This window comes from Protopterus annectens, chromosome 3.part1, assembly GCF_019279795.1.
Source record: "Protopterus annectens isolate FY-2018-M chromosome 3.part1, PAN1.0, whole genome shotgun sequence".
Classification (NCBI taxonomy): Eukaryota; Metazoa; Chordata; order Ceratodontiformes; family Protopteridae; genus Protopterus; species Protopterus annectens.
The window spans coordinates 1,724,250,274-1,724,272,579 of NC_056732.1; the positions used below are offsets into that span (position 1 = coordinate 1,724,250,274).

Genomic DNA, 22,306 nt, shown 5'->3' on the forward strand with positions numbered 1-22,306 from the left:
CAGCCGGAAACGCAAATGATCTCTGAATGGCCTGGCCATTTTGATGTGGTAGTACGCATCCTTGAGATCTATAGAGCACATCCAATCAAAACACGGAAGTATCGATTGAAGCGTGACCATCCGGAACTTTTCCTTTTTGACAAAGGTATTTAGTTTGCTGAGGTCTAAGATGGGCCTCCAGTCCCCTGTTTTCTTTGGAACTAAAAAGAACCTGGAGTAAGTTCCGGATCCTATCTGTTCCACCGGGACTGGCTGGAAGACTCTTTTTTTCCAGCAGCCTTTGAATTTCTATGGCTGCTAGATTCTGCAGACTGGGTGGAATGTCTGGGATTCTTGCATGAATGGAAGGGGATTCTGAAAAGGGAATGACGTAACCTCTGGTAATTATGCTTTTTACCCAGGAATCTGATGTAATTCCTAGCCAGGCGTCTGGGTAAAAAGCTAAGCAACCCCCGACTGCCTCCAGAGCAGGACGGTTGGGCCTCCTCTCAGGAGCGCTGATAAGGCTTGCCAAGGAACTGCTCCCTGTCACCCTGGGTCTGCAGACCCCCCCTCTGCCGCCTGGGTGGCATCTACCATTATACCCCCCCCTCCTCTGCCCCTGGAGGGGGGTTCACCACGCATGTTCTGAAAAGCTCCTTGGGACTTCGGGAACCACATTTTTCCACCCTTCTGCCATTAGGGGTATGGTCTAGTGTGGGTGGAAAAACAGACTCCTATGGCAGATAGAGTTTTTCCTTCCTGCTCACACCTAGTGAGTGTCTTTAGGCCCAAACAAGGAAGAGCCATCAAATGGGGTATTAACAAAGGAAGACTTGAAGGCTTCTGCAAAGAAGCATAAGCGCATCCAGGATTGTCTCCTCAGCGCTATCGCTGAACCTGCTGCCCGGCTCGATCCCTCAGCTGCATAAGAAATGAGCCGCATGGACGAGTTAAGCTGTGCCGTCACTTTCTCAGAGGCAGCATCATCTCTGTTGCCCTGTAGAGCATCTCCAAGCTCTTTGAGGAGATCTCGTTGAAGACGGGTAAAGTGGGTTAAATAGTTAAGCGATCTCATTGCAAATGTCACAGAACTAAAAATGTGTTTCCCATATCTGTCCATCGTCCTGGAATCTCTATTAGGAGGATGGACAGAAGAAGAGGTCTCTGACATCTCTTTCTTGGTGGCCGCCGCCACCACCATGGCATCAACAGGGACTCCCTTTGTAAGAAAGGACTTATCCTGAGGGGAGGTGATAAATTTGTTGAGCCTCTGAGGGACCGGTTCTATGGAATCAGGAGACTCCCACGCCTTTCGAGCGATCAAGTCCATTAATTCATCAAAAGGCAGAGTAACCCAGGAGATGGAAGGTTGAGACCCAAAGGCCTTCAGGAGCACCGACTGATCCTCAGTAGGGGTAAGGGACTGCTAGTCACCCCTCTGCTTATGTATTTCTAGGATATCTGCAAATGAAACATCCTCTGAGGGGGACAGTGGAGACCCTTCTGATTCCTCTAAGTTGGTGTCTGATATCAAGGATTCCTGAGGGGAATCCAAGTGCCTCTTCTTGCACAGTCTCTTCCTAGGGACTTCATCAGTGGGGGCGTCTAGTGAAGTCTCCGCAGAGCAGGGGCCACCCGATGGGGTTACCTGAGGCTCTGGGTCTCGACGCTTGGTAGGAACCTGTGATGTAAAGACAGAACAGGGCCCTTTAGGGGAGAAAGAGGAAGGACCTGAAGAGGTAAAAATGTCTTAGCAAACATGACCTTCCTCATGGCGAAGGCACCGGTGTCCTGGTCCAAGGAGTCCGCCGGTTCCGAATAAGATGGCAGTCTACTCGGGGCCGAGACCACAGGCTCCGAACCAGAGGATGGAGCCAAGCTCAACTGTGCCAAGGCCCCGAGAGGAAGAGTCGAAACCGAAGCCTTGGTTCGACTCTCCCCTCCCTGGACCCAGCGAATGAGTGTCGGCTCCAAGACCTTTCGATCGGAACTGAAGATGTCAAGGTCGATGGGGCTGAAGGCACCGGAATAGGCCTCGGCTCCAAGGGTTCCACAACTATCAGGTCCTCACCTTCCGGCTCCGAAGGCTCGACTGGTCTCAGAGGAGGAGCAGAAACCGTACCAGGGGGGTGTCGGGCATGCCAGATTAGATGAAGTCCTAAGCAATTTGGCCAAGGCTGGGTTCTCCAAGAGTCTCTGCACCACACGGTCCACATCGACATCTGAGAGGGTCCTGGAAGAACGGGTTGAAGGAGCCGAAGAATCCACTGACCGAAGGATCGGAGATTTTCAAACCTCCGGTACCGGTTCCAAACTCGGGACTTGGCTTCGAGGCAAAGGTTCGGTGCTCGGCTCCAAGGGCTGAGGAGCCGGCGACCGAATCTTCCCTGAGGTGCTCGGAGCCGATGACTTGGGCTCCAATGACACCTTGGAAGACTTCGACCTCTTCGAAGATTTGGAGGTCTGTTCAGACTTATCTAAATCCTCTGGGAAGTCTGATTTTAAGAGGCCTCTATCGATAAGCTTTCTACGCCTTTCCAGCATAACTCTGCCACTAAAAGAGTGGCAGATGGAACAGTCCTCTTGCAGAGGCCCTAAACAATAAACACATGAGGTGTGGTGGCCAGTGATAGACATTTTCTGTCCACAGCCATACAGCTTGAACCAAGATCTCTGTTTTTCTGACATGTCTCAAAAAATGAGAAAACAGCACAATTGCTAAGGTTCAGAGCTCTGAACTCTATAAATACTAGGACACTAGCAATCACACAAAATGTGCAGATCCCTGAACACTCACTAACTCTACTTTGCAGCTATTAAGAACACTAAGAATCACAAAAAAAAAAAAGTCCAAATCCCTGAACACTCACTATTTCACCACAAAGAAACAACAGATAGAATCACTGACATAGCCCTGTCAAAAACTCAACTAAAGAAATGGCCAAAGGCCTAAGAGCAGCCGCTCCTAAAAAAACACACTAAGTACCTCAAAAAAAACACAAACAAGTAATATTTAGACAACTACACTTGTGTATATATATACCAAACTATCACAGTTATAGAAAATATTCTGTCAAAAGACAAGAAAAAAAGGGTACTGGCCCGAGATTCTTGCGAAGAGCGTGAGATCCATTGTAGCAGCAAACTAGATCTGGGGTTTGGCAGCAGAGCATCATGGGATAGGGACTGTGTCTTGAGCTTCTCAGAGATCGAGAGCTTGGAAAGCAGCTGACTCGGAGCCGATGGATCGGCTCCGAACCCACGTGTAAGAACAAACGGCGAGATTGAACAACTTCACATCACATGTTTTTAAGTATGTTAGGTCTGCCAAAGTCTTTTACTCAAATGTGATTCTACAAAATGGTTTTCAATCAAATGAGTTTTGTATAAAATTTTTCAGTCATTTGTGATTCAGTGACGTTAGATTCAGTCAAAAAGATATACAAATATATAAAATTATAAAAGATGAATTGCACATACTCAGCTTGCAAAAATTGATCTCACTGCCATGAGTCATAAATGCTAAGTAACTGGAATACCATACTTATAAGGGCAAATGCACACGAAATTCTCACTGTTGAGGTCACTGATAGGTGGATTTTATGTTCAGAAAATCAAAATGTATATTGCCCTATCACTCAGCAGTAAAAACCTTTGAGCAATTGATACTACATAATTTACATAAAGTCAATATATAATTTTTAACAGCTACTGATGTTGTCTTTCGGCTTTTCCCAGTTAGGGGTCGCCATAGAGGAACTCCAGTCCGCTAATGATTGGCAGTAGATTTTCATGATTCCAAGTTGCCAACTTGACGCCCAACCTTTTTAACAGCTACTGATAACTCGAGCAAGTCAGAGTGTACGCACCCACAGCAAATATCAAAAATCCAACAAATGTGCACTCAGAACACACGGGGGGCTAAAATTCAAATACCTTTAATAACAGATAAGCGCTTTCACGATAAAATAACAAATTGATTCATTAGATCAAAGCATCATTAGAACAGAGCATCTTAAATCAACCTAAACAGCCAATCAGATTCTGTAGCACAGACACACCCCTCCACAGGTTAACAGGATGACTGCAATGCTAAAAGTTATACATAGATCCAAAAATATACAGCATATAAAACAGTTTAAATCGCTGTATGTTGTATTAAATATTCACCTTTCAATTTATGTCTCCCACATCTCATATGCCTAATTTTTGATGCAATTTATCAACATACTCTTCTCCTATGCCCAAATAGTCAATTTAGTCAAGTTCTTTTGCAGACATGCCTTATTTGTAACACATGTAATCAGTTTATCCAATTTCAAGAGATCTGCATACAGACTGTAAAACACTTCAGATGAAAAAGTTAGGTCTGAAAGACACAATCTAAATATGTAATGACATAGGACAGAGCCCTGTAAGACACCCTGACTGTAACCAAGAATTTCACCTGTCCACTTGCTGTATAATACTTGCCATGTCCTATTTGTAAGCCCTGCAGTTATCCATCTTATCAACAGTATTAATACCTAGTTGTTCTAATTATTGATCAGTGTTTTGTGTATGATCCTGTCAAATGCTGAAATTAAATTTATATAAATTACATCACAGCACAATGTTTCATTCACAGCTATTATATTGTTATAGAACATCATGTTACAGGTTTTAATACTTCTTTTTTCAACATAGGCATGCTTATACATGATTTCAAGTCTAAACTTATCCAATTGTGACAATAACTTATTCAATATTACCTTCTCCATTAATTTTTCCACATCATGAAAGTAGATTTAAGGGTCTACGTGATTCTGGGTTTGTCCTATTCCCCTTTCCCTTAAAGACAGGTTTAATAAGCGCATGTCTCCAATCTTGAGGAATCTCCCCATATTTATATGACCTAGTAAATAACAACTATAATGGTACTGTAAGTTCTTGTTGAAGTGTTCTCATGTCATTATTTTTGTTTCCTATTATGTTCAATATCATAATTTTCTTCAAAATTTTCTTGATCTTGTCTCACACTATGCTTAATTTGCTTGTCCAGCTTGTTTACTTCAAATTTTTGATTCTAGCTTTGACCTCTTCATTCAGACTTCCCTCCACCTCAGCCACCAGTCCCACATACTTTAAGCTATTAACCTCTTCCACTGTCTTCCCTTCTACCTCTTCTTGTCTCATCATAGCTTGTGTCTGGGGCAGTACAGCTTGTGTGGGGTTTTCTTCATTTAGATTAGAAGCTGCTGGAAGTACTCCTGCAATCTGCCTCCGATGTCATGTGGACTGGTGTGCAGGCTGCTTCTGGCATCACTTATGAAGCATGTCTGACTATCTTCTTTATCTTTCTGTCTTTGTCTTGCAACCTGCTATAGTTTCTTTGTACCACCTACTGAGTCACATTCCAGAAGCTGGTACAGTACCTCCAATGCCCTAGTCTTTGCCACTGCAACTCCTTTTCTTATCTTCTTTGTTAGCCAACCAGTACTCCTTTCTAATGGTTTGCCTTTTCTATCTCCCAGTTTTTCCTGCAGTACTTCTTTCTTGACGACTTCCTGCACATCTGCATTTCCAACTTCCTGCCCATCTGCATTTCTGACTTCCTGCACATCTGCATTTCACCACCAGCTTTATGTACCTTATTTCCATACCTGACATGGTCACATATCTTTTCTGTAGTCCTCACAAATGCTGTTTTGAGGCACTGCCATTCTTCTTCAACTCCACCTATTTCCTCCTCTTCTTAGGGTGGTACACCCCTGAGTATTTCCTTGAACTGTTGTACTTTTCTCTAGACAACTTCCAGGTCTTCAGCCTGGTCTCTGTTGACCTTACAGCCTCCTCTGATCACTGCTTGCAGCATATTGTGGCAACCAGTGGTTTATGCTGTGGACCTACTGTTTCATTGGGAATGACTTTGCAGCTTATTGTGGCAACCAGTGGTTTATGCTGTGGGCCTACTGTTTCACTGGGAATGACTTTGCAATCACTGACTCTACATCAGTTCCCTCTCCTTATACCAGAGTTGCATGCTGGCCACTCTTGTAAATGATCTTGTGACTCTCTCTCTTTCTTAACCATGTGTTAGCCATTATCAAGCCATTTGCCAGAGAGAAGTCTAGAATGGCCCCTCCTTCTTTATTCATGTTGTGTCACCTATGTACGTGCAGGTAGTCCTCATATCTTGTTCTGTCCATCCTGATATGTGCATTCAAGTCACCCATTATCAACATCAGCTCATGCTGCCCTGCTTTATCTAGTAGGTCCTGCAAAAGATGTATGAATGCAATATTTTCCTCACTATCACAGCCTTGCTGTGGGCATAGGGTAGTATTCATAATCTCAGCCTATCATTACACTGCAGTCTGATTGCCACAAATCTGTCACTAATTCTAATGACACCCCTCGCTGCCTTTTGTAGCTTCTCTCTCTCTCACCACACTTCCAACACTGTTGCAAGGCTGTCCTTCTCCTGAGTAGCAGACTCTGGATTACAAGTCAAGTGGCTTTGCTGCACTGCTCTTCCAGTTAGTCTCTTGAATACATAGGCTGTCCAGCCTCCTCTGTACCATCATGTCATCCACTTCCAAGATCTGCCCTGTCAGTGAACTTGTATTGAGTTTAGCAATTCTTAGTTCATGTTTGGCAGGTTGATTGGTTTTACGTCCAGCTTTTACTCAACAAAGCTATCCTTGTTAATCCATGCTAGGAAACTGGACACTGGATGGCCAGTAGCTTGTTGATCCAGCTGCTGGGCTTTATGGCAGGCATACACTGGCCAACAGGGGCACATACATCCCTCCCACCATTAGTATGGGTCCCTAGCATCTACCAGAGTTGACTGGACCCTCAACCCACTTATCACCAATAAATTACCCATGCGGCAACATTAGTTAACATGCCCAAATCATCTAGAGCCATACTTTACACTATACAGTGGCTAGCCCTGCCACTGCATGCGGTCTGTGATCTGTGTTCCCCTACCTTGAGGACACTGCACACCACAGTATATGCCCAAAGTGGCTGGTCTATACACCTCTTCCACCTATAGGGCAGTGTGTAAAGTTTGTGCTGCTGCCCACAGCTCCATTCATTGGTGAGTCTGTTTTTTGGAGGTGGGAGTAACCCGCAGAAACACAGGGAGAACATGCAAACTCCAAACAGGCATTGACCTGAAGTCAGGCTCGAACCTTGTACCTTGTGCATGGGAGTCAAGATCTTAACCTTTACACCAACTGGCCACTCACAATAAAATATACAATAGTAAAACAAGAAACAAGGTTTTTCATTGTTTTGGTGCTCATGAGGGGGCGGGGGTTAGCCTATGGATTTAGCAATTCAAAGTCCATAGAAACCTCTTTGCCATTAGACAATTGGTTAAATAATCAACTGCAGCTTTTAATGTTGTATATCATTATTAGTCAGGATAACCTGATAATGGACTAACAGTTGGGCAAGTAATTTAAATTACAAACTAAAGATACATATAAAACAATGACTATATTTTCTATTAGCTGACTAGAAGCACCTTCTTTTGCTCCAAGGCCACTTCACTAATTTTTGTGACTTTTCCTTCCTGCTCATACTAACCTGCTCAGGTCACCCTCACAACACTAGGGTGCACTCCACTCCTCTACCCTACCCCCCAATTCCCACATACCCCAAACAGCCTAAACATTCAAAGCCACACCCATCTAAGCAACTAGCCAATTCAATCTAACATCTTAAAAGTACATACCTAAACTCCCTCAAGTATCAATACACCTCTTACCACACCCACACATAACCTTACTCTCATTCAACCATGGCTTTTCTATAACTACCAATAATAACTCTTTCTTTCCTAGCCCAGGTGACATCTCTTCCAAGCCACACCCATAAAAACCATATACTCCCATCACAATTACTTTTTCAACTACTCAGTCTATCAACACAAACAGGACTGTAACACAACCCTACATAACTCCATCACTCTACTCCACCTCCTTCATTCATTATTTCAAACTTAAGATCCAAACTCTACAAACTTTAAAATAAAAATACACATTCAAAAATACCCTCTCAACATAAAACCTATATCATATCAAATTAACATTAGGTGGGAACATAAACCTCAATCCAGGACTATCCACTTCCAGCTCCACTATTAACCTAAACTAGCTGACCCACAGCCTGCAAACTTGCTATGTTCCTGAAGAATGGAGGACAGCAACAGTAAATTCCCTGGACAAAGGGGAACCATAAATTGACCCCAGGTATTATAGACCCATAAGCTTGGCTAGCCTCATCTGCAAGGCTGTGGAAAGAATCATAATGGAACTCATCGACAAGGACATAGGCAATCTCCAAACTCTGGATCCAACCTAGTTCGGATTCGTCAAGGACAGATCTTGCCTGTTAAATTTGGTTGATTCTTTGAGAAAGTCACCAAGGCCCTGGATGAGGGCAAGCCAGTGCACATAGCTTAACTTGACCTGACTAAGGCATTTGACACAATCCCCCACTTAGGTAGTATAGAGAAACTTTCCCAATTGGGGATTAACCCTTACATCACTAGATGGGTAGCAAATTGGCTAACAGTCAAAATTTAAACTGTCAAAGTAGGTGACTCTACCTATAGCAAAAGACGAGTCACCAGTGGTATCCCACAGGGTTCTGTGTTGGGTTCTTTACCGTTTGGAATTTATTTCTTGGAAGTCTAGAAAAATGATGGGCTGTGGCTGACAAAGTTATCTGATGATTGCATGTTGGGAGCAATCACCAAGTTCCCCATTAATGGTAACATACTACAGAAAGGGTTAACGAAGACAGATGAGTACTGCCAAAACCACGGTTTGAAGCTAAATACAAACAAATGCGTTGTTATCCCATTTGGGAAAGCTGAAATCCCCACTAATTACACTACAGATGGCATCCCCCTAAATGCAGACCCACTGGTGCATGACCTGGGTACTCAGGTTGATAGCCATCTGAACTTAGATCAAGTATCCACAGTGATAAGGAAATTGCATCCAGATCAAAGTATGTTATAGTTCCATTATACCCAGCACTCATCAGGCCATTAATGGAGTACAATGCCCCCTTCTGTATGTACCTCACCACACATCTGCAACACCAAATCCAAGCACACAAAACGGGTTCTACACAGAAACACTGAAAGCCCTATCACTGTATTCTGTCTCCTACAAGCTGTTAATGGGTGGCCTGTGCCTGGCTTAGAAGGCAGTATCAGACCCAGCCCTGATGGGAATGCTACACATCTGTAATTCAAACTGCACGAGGATCACTTACTCCAGGGATATTAACCTAGCTTTAGATATGAACAGATCTTGCTGGAGAGATAGGTACATCTCTCAGAGATTGTCACTTCTCTGAAACAAGCTTCCAATTCACATGAAGCAGAGCTCCTCCCCAAACTCTTCAAATGCAACCTATATTATTGGGATGGGTGACTGTACATTTACTCCTGGGATGGTGCCCATGTCTCTCATGAACAGAGGCAATCAGTATTAATTACCACAGACTCTTACTGGGACATCTTGGGATAAATATGGCTAGGCTTATAAAGGCCCTAGGGCTGTTAGCTTAGTAACCTGCTATGAACCTATAACCAAAAAACAGACACACTTCTCCCAGCTCTCAAAACATCCTCATTACAAATTTTGCACCTGAACATCCAAAGCATTTGCAATGAAATAACCAAGCTGTGTGCCAGCACAGAGAGTCCAACACTCTCCTGACATACTAAATTACAGAAATGTGGCTAAAACTCCATAGTAAATATGAAGAAATACTACCACCAAGTTACAGCATACTAAGGGAAGATAGACAAAACAAAAACAGCAGGAGGTATAGTCATCTTATATAAAAAAATACTTTGCTGCTTACCCTTCACCCTCCCAATCCCAACCTTTACTAATGCAAAAATCACTAGTGCTAGACTTAAGCTAAACCCCCAATAATAGGAATGTACATCCCTTCTGGAAATAACAACAGCACTGCTGAAGAATTTCAATCATGGGTCACATTCAATATCCTACAAGAAAATATAGTTTTAAGGGATATCAGTATCAACTGGCTGGCTGTCAATTGTGATTACCGTCAAAATGCCATCAATCTCTATGGGCTCACCCAACTAATCACCTCTCCTACTCAGTATATAAAACAATAACAGCAGAGATCAAGTGCTCAATTAATCATCTCCTCCCCTAACACATTCTCTTAAGACTGGCTCTGGCTACCTTCCTATCTTTGTCATCATTGCTCAAAATCAACACTCCCGAACCACACCAGCTTAATGAAGTGTGCAATCTCTCCCATTTCCAATAAGAAACATTTCTCCAGCTGTAATGGTCAAAATCTAAAGGATCTCCCCTTAGATGATGATGTTACAGAATTCTACAGAACCTCCTCCCTAACATTCCCCTTGGGAAAAAATGTGTAAAAGCTATACAAGCCCCTTGGCTGACCAGAACACAAAACATCTAATGCAACCCAGAGACAAAAAATGGAATTCCTGGAAAAAAAATAAAACACAAAACAACCTACAAAATTTTTTCAACTCAGAAATCACACTATATATCAAATCAAAACTGATAAAAAAACTACTACTCTAACCTACAGTCCAAAAACTTCCAAACCCAAAGGCATTCTGATCATTTAACAAAATCCTCAAACCAGGCCTTGCCACTCAACATGAACCCACAATGACCAGAAACACAAGAAAGCCAGCCACTCCCTTTAATAAGCACTTCATAAACTCAGTCCCATCTCTAATCAAACATCACACTCCTCCCACCAGCCCCTACATCACCAGCAACGCCTGTAACTCTGCGCCCTTCTCATCGCAAACATTTTCCACCTCAACAATTAAAGCTAATACCCACCACCCTAGCACCCAATAATCTCCCCACTAAATATTTACAAATGTCACACTTCATCTTTCTTACATTCCCGTATAGAATCTGCTTTCCCCCCATCTTGTCCTTTATACTTTCAGTCCTTTTGCTTCTTCAGATCAGTCTTTAGTCTACAACACCAGCTGTTGACTAGTTACAAAAAACTAAAGCATAAAGGTATGCAGCTTTTATGCAACTTTACATCTGTTTTTGTCTTTATTATGAAACTGCTTATTGAAGTATGCAATGCTACTGATCCACTGAAATGTAGGTCTGTGTATGTACAAACACTACTGTTCCACTGAAATGTAGGTCTGTGTATGTACAACGCTATGGGTGCACTGAAATGTAGGTCTGTGTATGTACAAACATTACTGGTCCACTGGAATGTAGGTCTGTGTATGTACAACGCTATTGGTACACTGAAATGTAGGTCTGTGTATGTACAAACATTACTGGTCCACTGAAAAGTAGTTGTGTGTATGTACAACGCTATTGGTGCACTGAAATGTAGGTCTGTATATGTACAATGCTATTGGTGCACTGAAATGTAGGTCTGTGTATGTACAAACACTACTGTTCCACTGAAATGTAGGTCTGTGTATGTACAACGCTATTGGTACACTGAAATGTAGGTCTGTGTATGTACAAACATTACTGGTCCACTGAAATGTAGGTCTGTGTATGTACAACGCTACTGGTGCACTGAAATGTAGGTCTGCGTATGTACAAACACTACTAGTCCACTGAAAAGTAGTTGTGTGTATGTACAACGCTATTGGTGCACTGAAATGTAGGTCTGTATATGTACAATGCTATTGGTGCACTGAAATGTAGGTCTGTGTATGTACAAACACTACTGGTCCACTGAAATGTAGGTCTGTATATGTACAAAGCTATTGGTGCACTGAAATGTAGGTCTGTGTATGTACAACGCTATTGGTGCTTCAAAATGTAGGTCTGTACATTGAATTATGCTAGTCATTTTCCTTTGCTCAAAACAACAATCTGTATCTATGCCTTAATGGACAATCTGCAAGGACTCCATTAATATGCAGACTTTTCAAAATTGTATAGAAAAGTCAATCATTACTATGTATAAACTTTTACAAAAAATGTCTTTATTCACTAGACTTTGTATACATTTGTAAAATGCTGTTTTTTTTGTCTATGTATAAATCTTTAATATTTATCATTGCAAGCTTTCCCTCCCAGGATTCCTTTGACCCTCTGCTCATTCCGACTTTCCCAGTCAATAAATGCAATAAATAAATAAGTATAAAACAAATCTACAGAAAATACGCAAGATAAATGCATTTCAGTGAAGAATGAAAGTAAAAGTAAAATGTAATTAAATAATAAGTATCAACTGTATTTATTAGAAATGTTAAGAAACACCTTTGCAGGATGTCCAATGTTTTTTTTGTTAAATAAACAGTTCTAGTTTATACTTAATATGGTGATGGATAATGGTTCTATGATACTGTACTCCATATCTACACATCATAGGGATGTATCCCAACACTGCAAAAGCCAAAGGGTGAAACCCAGTGTTTTCTGTAAGGCAGGAAGCCTTTACTCGTCTGACGAAGATGTATCAAGTTTGATTTTCTTGGTGTTGGATCATTTTTGGTATGCTGTGTATTTTGAATATGTGGACCACTCAACTCTTGTGCACACACACACACACACACACACACACACACACACACACACACACACACACACACACACATATATATATACACAGACACACATATGTATGATGTATTTGTGTGTGTGTGTGTGTGTGTGTGTGTGTGTGTGTGTGTGTGTATGTGTAACTGTGCGTAAACACATATATGCACATCTGTGCAAGTGTAGTGGATTTTGTCAAATTCTATAACTTATACACAATCCAGCAAAAAACAATGCCACCAGTATCTCCCTGCCCCAGGACCATGCTGAACCTGTTCTTGAGGTGGTTGGATAAGTCATATTTTGCTGAACTGAAATCAATAGTTTGTGAGTACTGCATATAAGCATATACAAGCATTTAACATTTTATCTAACTGCCTTTTCAGCAAATCACAAATCACTGTAAAAATAATTAAAAATGCATTTAATCTAAAGCACAATTCACAGAATCACATTGCACAGAAAAATGTTATATACAGCAAATACTCCATGAAATGTTTTTCCATCCCCTATGTGAGGGGCTTTGACCACTGCACCCCATTAATTAAATAAACTAACTCCTTAGTCAAACAACCAAGGAGAAAAAAAACAGAAAATACCACAAAGAGTGATTCACTGCTGGTGCACAAGCACAAATTTCTAGAAATGGAGGTGTGGGTGGGGTCTCACACGGGCACGCACATGGGTAGCTGGACTAATTTGCACCTCCTTGTGGCACTGTAACATTTCAGCAAAATAAACTGCTAAAACCCCAAGGAAAGAGACAAGATTGAAACAGAACAGTGTTTTGAGTGAAAATGCCTCAAAGGTTTGGTTTACAGTTCAAAAGAATATGATTTTCGACAGTTTTGTTTGGCATTTGTAATTTGATCCAAGATGTTGGGATCCAGAGAGAATTTAACTGAGGACATTATAGCACTTGAAGCAGCAGTGGACATGATTACTTAGCGTATGCATAACAGTACAGTATATTTACAAAAGAACAAGGTTACAGTACGTTGAAACATGATCAGCAGGTGGCCAATTACATTAGCAAGAATAAGATCATAAACAGCACAGACTGGCAGCAAGTCTTAACTCAAAATATATCACAGATTTACAGGCAGATACACTGCAAACGGACGCCAAAATAGATGAACTAGAAAACAGAGCTCACAGAAACAATCCTAGAATCCTTAGGCCTACCTGAGAGAGTAGAGGGACTCCATCCAGTGCCTTTTACTTCTAGAGAAATGAAAACTCTGTTAGAAGTTGAGCATCCCTCGTTATAGAAAGGTCACAAATAGTTCAGTCCAGGAAAGTGAATGGACTGCATTCCAGACATTTTATTTTTAAACACTTGGATTTCAGCAATTAACAACACATCCTAAAGAAAGTCAGCTATCTCAGTAACAAGCTTAAAACTGGTAAAGATTGTCCCAAATTACAGTAAAGCACTCTTCGTTAAATAGAAGGCTCGGCTCCTTACTCCAAAACTCAGTTGCCTTGTCTATCTTATGTAACACTACATTACCTAGCCTTGTTGCAGAGCATGATGGGAACTCCAACTTTTCAAGTTTTACTGTCAGCTGATGCAGAATGATTCCTTAAAGACTGGGAGGGAAATCGTAGAAGAAACTAGATGCCAAGGCATTGAACACCAAAGTTCCTGTGAAATACGTTAAACATGGAGACTGTCCTACTAATGGTTAACTCTTTAGACATCTGTTTGTGCCATCAGCATACTCTAAAGATCACATACTACAATCATGGTCACAGGGAGAAAATGATACAGGCCCAGAAAGAGCTGTGGAAGGGATGCAGGAGACTGAATCCTCATGGTCCAATTCCCAGTCACTGACTGAGATAGCTACCAAAATGAGGAATACAGTATTACCAAAATAAATCTCAGCCAAGGTCACACTAAAGTGAACACTGACTATTACTAAATTGTACTGAAGGCATGAAATATGCTCTGTATTACATGCTCTGTATTTAAATTTTGATGGTGAACTATGGAACATATGGAGGTAAACTGACAGGTTGGATGTCTGATAACAAAACCTTCAAAGTAATGTTTTATCAATACAATTGTTGATGAAAAGCATGAGCTGAGCTTGATTTCAATGCTGTTGGCCTTTTCTACATTACCCTGTTGTTTCCCCACGCCTTTATTTTTTGACCTGAGGCAGGAAGAGAAAAATAGAGATGTATGTACATAATGAGACCAGCACACTGTTTGGAGCATGGGTGTTAAACAGCTAGGATCTACTATTGTTTACACTCCTATTTGATTTAAACCTTGGAGATTCATAAGTAATTTAAAAGTGAGTGGAATTATCCTAGGGTTGCCTGGCCCATTAGTAAGTAATAGTTATTCACTGCTTAATATACCTTCTATAGCATTATGCATTTAGGGTATTGCTTATAAATCAACCAGTTTGTCCAGTAAGTGCGGTGCAGTTACAATGTCTATAAAATTAACACAATGAAGAACAGTTCCCAATGAAGAATCACCTTGCAAATCCTTACTTAAGGTATCATGAAATGTTACTGGTTTCTCCACATATTACATAGCTAAAGCAGTATTTAAACAGATGAGCAGAAAATACCCCCATATTTTTTACTTGCAAGAAACAAGATTAAAGAAAAAAATGAGAACTTATTTGCTAAGGGTAAAACTATTTTTGAGTAGTGAAAAATTGGCCAAGTGTGGTATAGCTACCTTAACATCAAGTTCTGTAAAAGGTATGGTAGAGGAATGCTACAAGGACAACACAGGTAGATGACTGATGCTGAAATTTTGGCAAAGAAATGATCCTGTATGGCTAATAAATGTTATGACAAATACCAAAAAGTCACTGTGGGTACAACAATTGACTAAACAGCACACCAAAACCACAGTAAAAACCACGATCCACACTTGATTGAAGAAAAAAAGCCAAAGCTCTTTAATACGACAAGTCCGTAAAACAGTTAGTTGAGCGCTTTCATGTATAAAATACACTTCCTCAGAACAAATAACAAACCTAAAAACTCACTTTAAATACTTAAAAAAACGCCAAAATTAATTGATTAGAAACTACGCCCTCACCTTATTCTTAAAAAAACAGTGTATAATTCCTCACATATAATGCATTGGTAACATATAATGCAACAAAAACTACGTTATACATTGAAAATGTTACTCTTAAAAAACGCTGATCCTTATAATAAAACCAAGTAGTAATATACTACAAATGAACCTCTGTTTAATACTAGTGTGAACCACAGTAGAACATATTATAATAAACTGTCAGATAAAGCTGATGTTGGTATAAGCCGTATCCAAAACAGTGAAAATTCATAACAATAAGCTGCAGATGTTGTTAGAATACTAACTGTGAGTACCTTAACAGTATGTCTTTGTCCAAGAATAATAAATGTTATGCAAGTATGGGAGTGAATGTAATTTTAAGGAAAATATGTATGTTTAACCCATAAGGGTGTTAGGTATTCCTAATCAAGGGTTTAGTGGGAATCATTTCATTTAAACCTGGAAGGCAAGCTGCATTTAACTTCAACTGCCATTTAATTTCCTTCTCTCCCACTATTCTCTTAGTATCCCCACCCCTCGGATTGTCCCTTACTATTTCCAAAATTGCAAACTTAAATTTGTCACATGTTTTACTTTTGGAAATATGGCGAAATAAAGCATTGTTATCATCCTTTCTCCCCATACAGTAAATATGATCATAAATCCTGTTTTTTAACTGTCTGTCGGTTTTCCCGACATAAAAACAGGGACACGAACAACACATAGCTAGATAAATCAAGTGTTTGGAATTACAATTACCATAGGCAAACCTAATTTTATTTTTGTTAACATTTTTTAGAATGCAACAATCGTCCTCGTAAATGAAGGCACATTGGGAACATCGACCACATTTCCTAGTCCCACCTCTCTGTTGGTTTGTGTTCCAAGCTTGCCTATTGGCCTTCCATTCAATAAGGTTTTTAATGTTTGGACCTGTTTTGTATACAAAAGTAGGTCTGTCACTGACAAAATTTTTAATAGACTCGTCACTGGTAATGATATTCCAGTTGGTAGTGACAATTTTTTGAATATCACCTATATGTTTGCCATATTTAACAATGTAAGACTTCGAGTATTCATTGGTACAATTGTTGTCTTGACTTTTGTTACTGGTACCAAGGGTGACAGACCCCTTCCCCAAGAGTGGCATATACTTTTTCCCCCACTCTTGTATCACGTAGCTGGTCACATCCTTAATCAACTTGAGTGGATAGCCTTTGTCCCTAAACATTCTCCCAATATGGTCAATTTCCAACTCCATGTCCGTTCGAACTGTTGTCATCCTGGCAGCCCGAATGCACTGCCCTTTGATTATACTGCGTTTCTGTGAGTAAGGATGACTACTACTAAAGTCCAGATAACCATTGCTAAATGTGTCTTTTCTGTACATCTTAGATTGAAAGGACACCCCATCATTGTAAATAAAAACATCCAAATAGTTAATACCACTCCTGTTGTATTGATGTACAAACTCTAGGTATGTAGTCGTCTGGTTGATGTATTCAATATATTTGGATAATAACATGGTGTCACCCTTCCATAACAAAAACAAATCATCCAAATAACGAACGTAGCAAGATATGTGTTCCATCCATTCACTGTTTAACACAAACTCTTCCTCCCAATCCAAGAGCACAAGATTAGCATAAATGGGGGCGCAAGCTGCCCCCATAGCCACACCAGAGATTTGTCGATAGTATTCGCCTTCAAAGTAAATGAAGTTGTTGTTGAGTACAATTTCTGTAAATTCTGCAGTGAGCTGAATCTTCCCCCAACTAAGCCCACTATGTTTCCTTAAACTAGCTGTAAATCTGTGTAACCCCTCGTTCTTTGGGATACAAGAAAAAAGATCTTTAATGTCAATCGTGACAAATGTCATATCAGAACTCCATAAATCATTGGTAAAAATCCCCAGAAATTCCCAAGAGTCTCTAATAATGTGTTGAGTCCCTTCAAGAATGTGCTTCAACCAGCAGTCAACCACTCTACCAAATTGAAAGGTTTTACTGTGGCTGCCTGCAATGATGGGTCTAAAGGGGGGGTTCAGCACATCTTTGTGCACCTTCGGAATTCCGAATATTGTGGCTAGTTGAGGAAAATCAACCTTAAGAAACTTGTAAAGGTCCTCATCAATTCTCTCATCCAACAAAAACTCTTCCAAATACAAATCAATTCTGTGGTGGGCTATGTTGATCTGATTGAGACTTGAAACCTCATATTGGGTGGGATTGTGGAGAATGTCAAAAATCATGGCTATATAGGCATTTTGGTCGTATAACACAATGCCACCCCCTTTGTCAGCTGACATAATCCTGATGTTGTTTGCACTAAGGGTGTCCAAAATATCCCCCAAAGATCTGTCACAACTACCTTGGGATGAAGGATTATTCTTTTGCTTACAAAGAGCATAAAATTGCTTGGTAACTACATTCTCAAAAGATATTAGTGTTTTGTGCGTGGGTGGTGTAAAGGAACTTCTTTTCTTAAGTAAATTCTTTGGTAAACTATTGCCCTTTTGAGCGTGAAAAAATATTCCCAAATTTAACTTCCTAAGAAAAAGTTTGAATTCAACTAGGGTGTCCACTATGTCAAAGGGTTGACTTGGTGTATATTTCATCCCTTTGGTAAATATTAGGAAGTGTTCTTTCTTAACCGGGAAGGAAGTATAGTTATATACCTTGATGTCCCCTTGAATATTTACAATATTGTTAGTGTTGCCCAACAGTATTTCGTTGTTACCATCATAACTTAAATCTCCACTTACTGGTCCCTGTGATGGTACCCCCATTTGTTGGAACTCTGTTTCTTCCCTACTTCTTGCCATCTGTGTCCCCTCCCGGTTTCCTGGTATAAAAAATCATCCATACCATAGCCACTAGGAAAATCAACACCATTGGCACTGTTGCTAATGCCTTTTTGAAATGCACCGTGAGAAGCTGTGTTGTTCCTATTCCATTTGTACATAGTACCGTTCTCAAATTGCTTTAAATCCCTAGAAAACTTTCTACACTTCCTGTCAAAACTTTTTCTACCATTGCTCTCAGCGTATACATACTGTTTTTCATACAACTTTTCCCATTGCGAAAATAATAAGTCATGAGTAATCGAGTAATTAACCTTGTCAGCCTCTTCCAGTAAGCTACTCAATTTGTGATCGTTACATGACAGTATAAATTCAATGAACTGTTTGCCAAAATTGTTAAACATTTCTTCACATTTTTTTACATTTTCAACATTCATATCAATCCCAATGGGTTGTTTAAAAAAACGAAGACCCATGGGAATGATGTTGCATTCCAAACATTTACGTAAATACATATTATCTACCTGTATACTTTTGATTTTATGGAGTTTGTTGCCAAACTCAAATATCAAACTTTTCAAAGAAGGATTAACCTTGTCATCAGAACTGTTTCTTTTGTTGTCATTAACAGTTTTAGTACCACAGCTAAATTCAAATGGCAAATTTAAAAATCTGTCCAAGTTCGCTTTATGGTTAAAGCTACCTGTTTCACAAGTGATTTGCACAGCTGGTTTCACCGTACCTTCCACAGTGTCAAAAGTTCCAGCCTGTAACCCGTCTTTAACTGAATATGTCCTTTTCGGTGGTGCCCGCTTAGGTTTAGCACCCGATATAAGAACCAAGTCCTCCGTGCGGTTAAGCGATCCACTAGTGTTGTTAAATATTCCCCCATTAATACATGATCCTGCCAGACCAGAATTGGGGGCCACAACAGACCTCTGCCCGTTTGGAATGTCATCCAAACTGTCGTGGTCTGAAAGCAGACGTGCTGAATTCGAATGTGCAAGTGAAGGAACTTCCTGTTCGACCCGACTGGCCGTAACAACAGTCCGTTGAGTAGGCGGTGTCATCAGTTCGATTAGACGTGTAATCTCTCCCTTCAGGATGGCTAATTCCGAATGCACTTTATCCATTTCGTCCCTCCGGACAGGAGAGAAGTTACCGAACCCCTCGTTGATGGAATCCATGGTAGTGTTGCAACAAATACCAAAAAGTCACTGTGGGTACAACAATTGACTAAACAGCACACCAAAACCACAGTAAAAACCACGATCCACACTTGATTGAAGAAAAAAAGCCAAAGCTCTTTAATACAAGTCCGTAAAACAGTTAGTTGAGCGCTTTCATGTATAAAATACACTTCCTCAGAACAAATAACAAACCTAAAAACTCACTTTAAATACTTAAAAAAACGCCAAAATTAATTGATTAGAAACTACGCCCTCACCTTATTCTTAAAAAAACAGTGTACAATTCCTCACATATAATGCATTGGTAACATATAATGCAACAAAAACTACGTTATACATTGAAAATGTTACTCTTAAAAAACGCTGATCCTTATAATAAAACCAAGTAGTAATATACTACAAATGAACCTCTGTTTAATACTAGTGTGAACCACAGTAGAACATATTATAATAAACTGTCAGATAAAGCTGATGTTGGTATAAACCATATCCAAAACAGTGAAAATTCATAACAATAAGCTGCATATGTTGTTAGAATACTAACTGTGAATACCTTAACAGTATATCCTTGTCCAAGAATAATAAATGTTATGCAAGTATGGGAGTGAATATAATTTTAAGGAAAATATGTGTGTTTAACCCATAGGGGTGTTAGGTATTCCTAATCAAGGGTTTGGTGGGAATCATTTCATTTAAACCTGGAAGGCAAGCTGCATTTAACTTCAACTGCCATTTAATTTCCTTCTCTCCCACTATTCTCTTAGTATCCCCACCCCTCGGATTGTCCCTTACTATTTCCAAAATTGCAAACTTAATTAAAATTAACTAAATTAATAAATGTTATGGCCAAATAACAATGACATAGGTATGGGGGAATTAAAATTAAAAATGCAGCAACATATTCATTGGAATGCTAATATTGTGCTGGCAGAGATGTCTAAACAGTCCTTGACCTCACATTGGGTAAATGCCAGTAGGAATACCCTAAACATCTAGGACTATGAGGATGAAAACAGAATCAGAACAGAATTTAACCTAACAAAACAGCTGGAACAGGGGCGGCACAGTGGCACAATGGATATCATTGTCACCTCAAAGCAAGAGGTTCCCCGGTCTGATTCTTGGCTGGGGTGCCTTCTGTGTGGAATCTGTATGTCCTCAATATGTTCATGTAGGTTTCCTCCGGATGACCTGGCTTTCTCCCACATTCCAAAGACATGTAGTAGGTGGACTGGACACACTAAACTGTCCACAGGTGTGAGTATGAATGCAGCATGGAAGAACTACCACAGCAGGGATAGCTACCAGATTGGCTCTAGGTGACTGACACTGCTGAAATGACACCCCAAACCCAAGTGAAAAAAGGGGTTATGGATGGAAACAGTTGAATGATCAAAAATCTGGGATGCATTTGAATTTACATACTTTAAATATTCAGTTCCCAGCAGGATGGACATGTTTTCTATCTCACAACATTTAAGACCACAGATGGATCAAAAGACATCCACATTTCAGCGGACAATGGATCCCCCGTAGTATGACAGTATTATCCCTAACACTAATGTCAGCCAAGACATCCACATTTCAGTGGACAATGGATCCTCCGTAGTACGGTATTATTATCCTTAACACTAATGTCAACCAAGACATCCACATTTAAGTGGAAAATGGATCCTCCGTAGTATAGTAGTAGCATCCCTAACACTAATGTCAACCAAGATATCTATATTTCAGTAGACAATGGATCCCCTATAGTTCCAGGATAACAAGCACCTGGAAAGTATTAGAAACTGGGTTAGTCATTTTTGAGATACACAACCAAGGGTAGATAATCTCTCACGATATGGGATGGACAGTGTTTACAAAAGCTCTATTAAGTTCTTTCCATGAAACGGCTACATTTAAATAGTATAGAACAGAGAAACAATGGAGCAAAATTTAAACTTACTAGGTAGGTATAAGGATAAAGTTAACAATGCAGACCTTAACAGCATTGAAAAAGAATGTAAAGCCCTCCAGATAAGCCATATTCATGACAAATGAGAATACTACAGATTATGTTATTGGACGAAAGGTACTAAAATACACACATCATAAAGGCATCGCCTCCAGAAAAAGGGTTATAATCCCCCTTTACTCTTCCCTCATCAGGCCAATAATAGAGTACACTGCTCCCTTTGGTCAGTTCCTTTCCAAACACCTGCAGCACCACAAAGATTCCTTGCAAAGAAAATTCAGGGTCTTCAAGATCTGTCTTATGAAGACAGACTGACATCATTGTCATTTTACTCTGTGTCATACAAACTGCTCAGAGGCGACCTGTGCCTTGCATATAGCGCAATCTCTGATCAAGCTTTAATAGAAATGCTACACATTCTAAGTCAAATGACACATGGGTTACTTGCCCAAGGGACATTAACCTGGTATGTGACATCAACAGAACTTGATGGACAGACCGAATTGTTTCACAGAGGTTGCCCAACCTTTGGAACAAGCTTCCTATTCATGTTAAACAAAGCCCCTCATTGGCCCTATTTAAGCGCAATTTACATGATAGGATGGGTAACCAGAAATTCAACCCCAGGGCTCCACCTGTGTCCCTCATGGACAGGGGCAATAGGTGCTGATTTTAGTGTCTGCTTGAACCAGAAACCCTTGGAAACACAGGATGAACTTGAACTTGGTTACTCTTGCAAGGGTCCTAAGGCTG

The 22,306-nt window shown here is 40.3% G+C and overlaps 1 protein-coding gene across 1 annotated transcript in view; it reads right to left on the reverse strand.

Moving 5' to 3' along the window:
• Positions 1-18,220, reverse strand: part of LOC122797847 — a 135,380-nt gene extending 117,160 nt beyond the window's left edge. Inside the window, exons 1-2 of the mRNA XM_044066368.1 lie at positions 16,468-18,220; positions 5,397-5,584 (exon numbers count right to left, since the gene is read on the reverse strand). Coding sequence (XP_043922303.1) covers positions 5,397-5,584; positions 16,468-18,220 — 1,941 coding nt within the window. The remainder of the gene's footprint in view (positions 1-5,396; positions 5,585-16,467) is intronic.
• Positions 18,221-22,306: the final 4,086 nt, after the last annotated feature.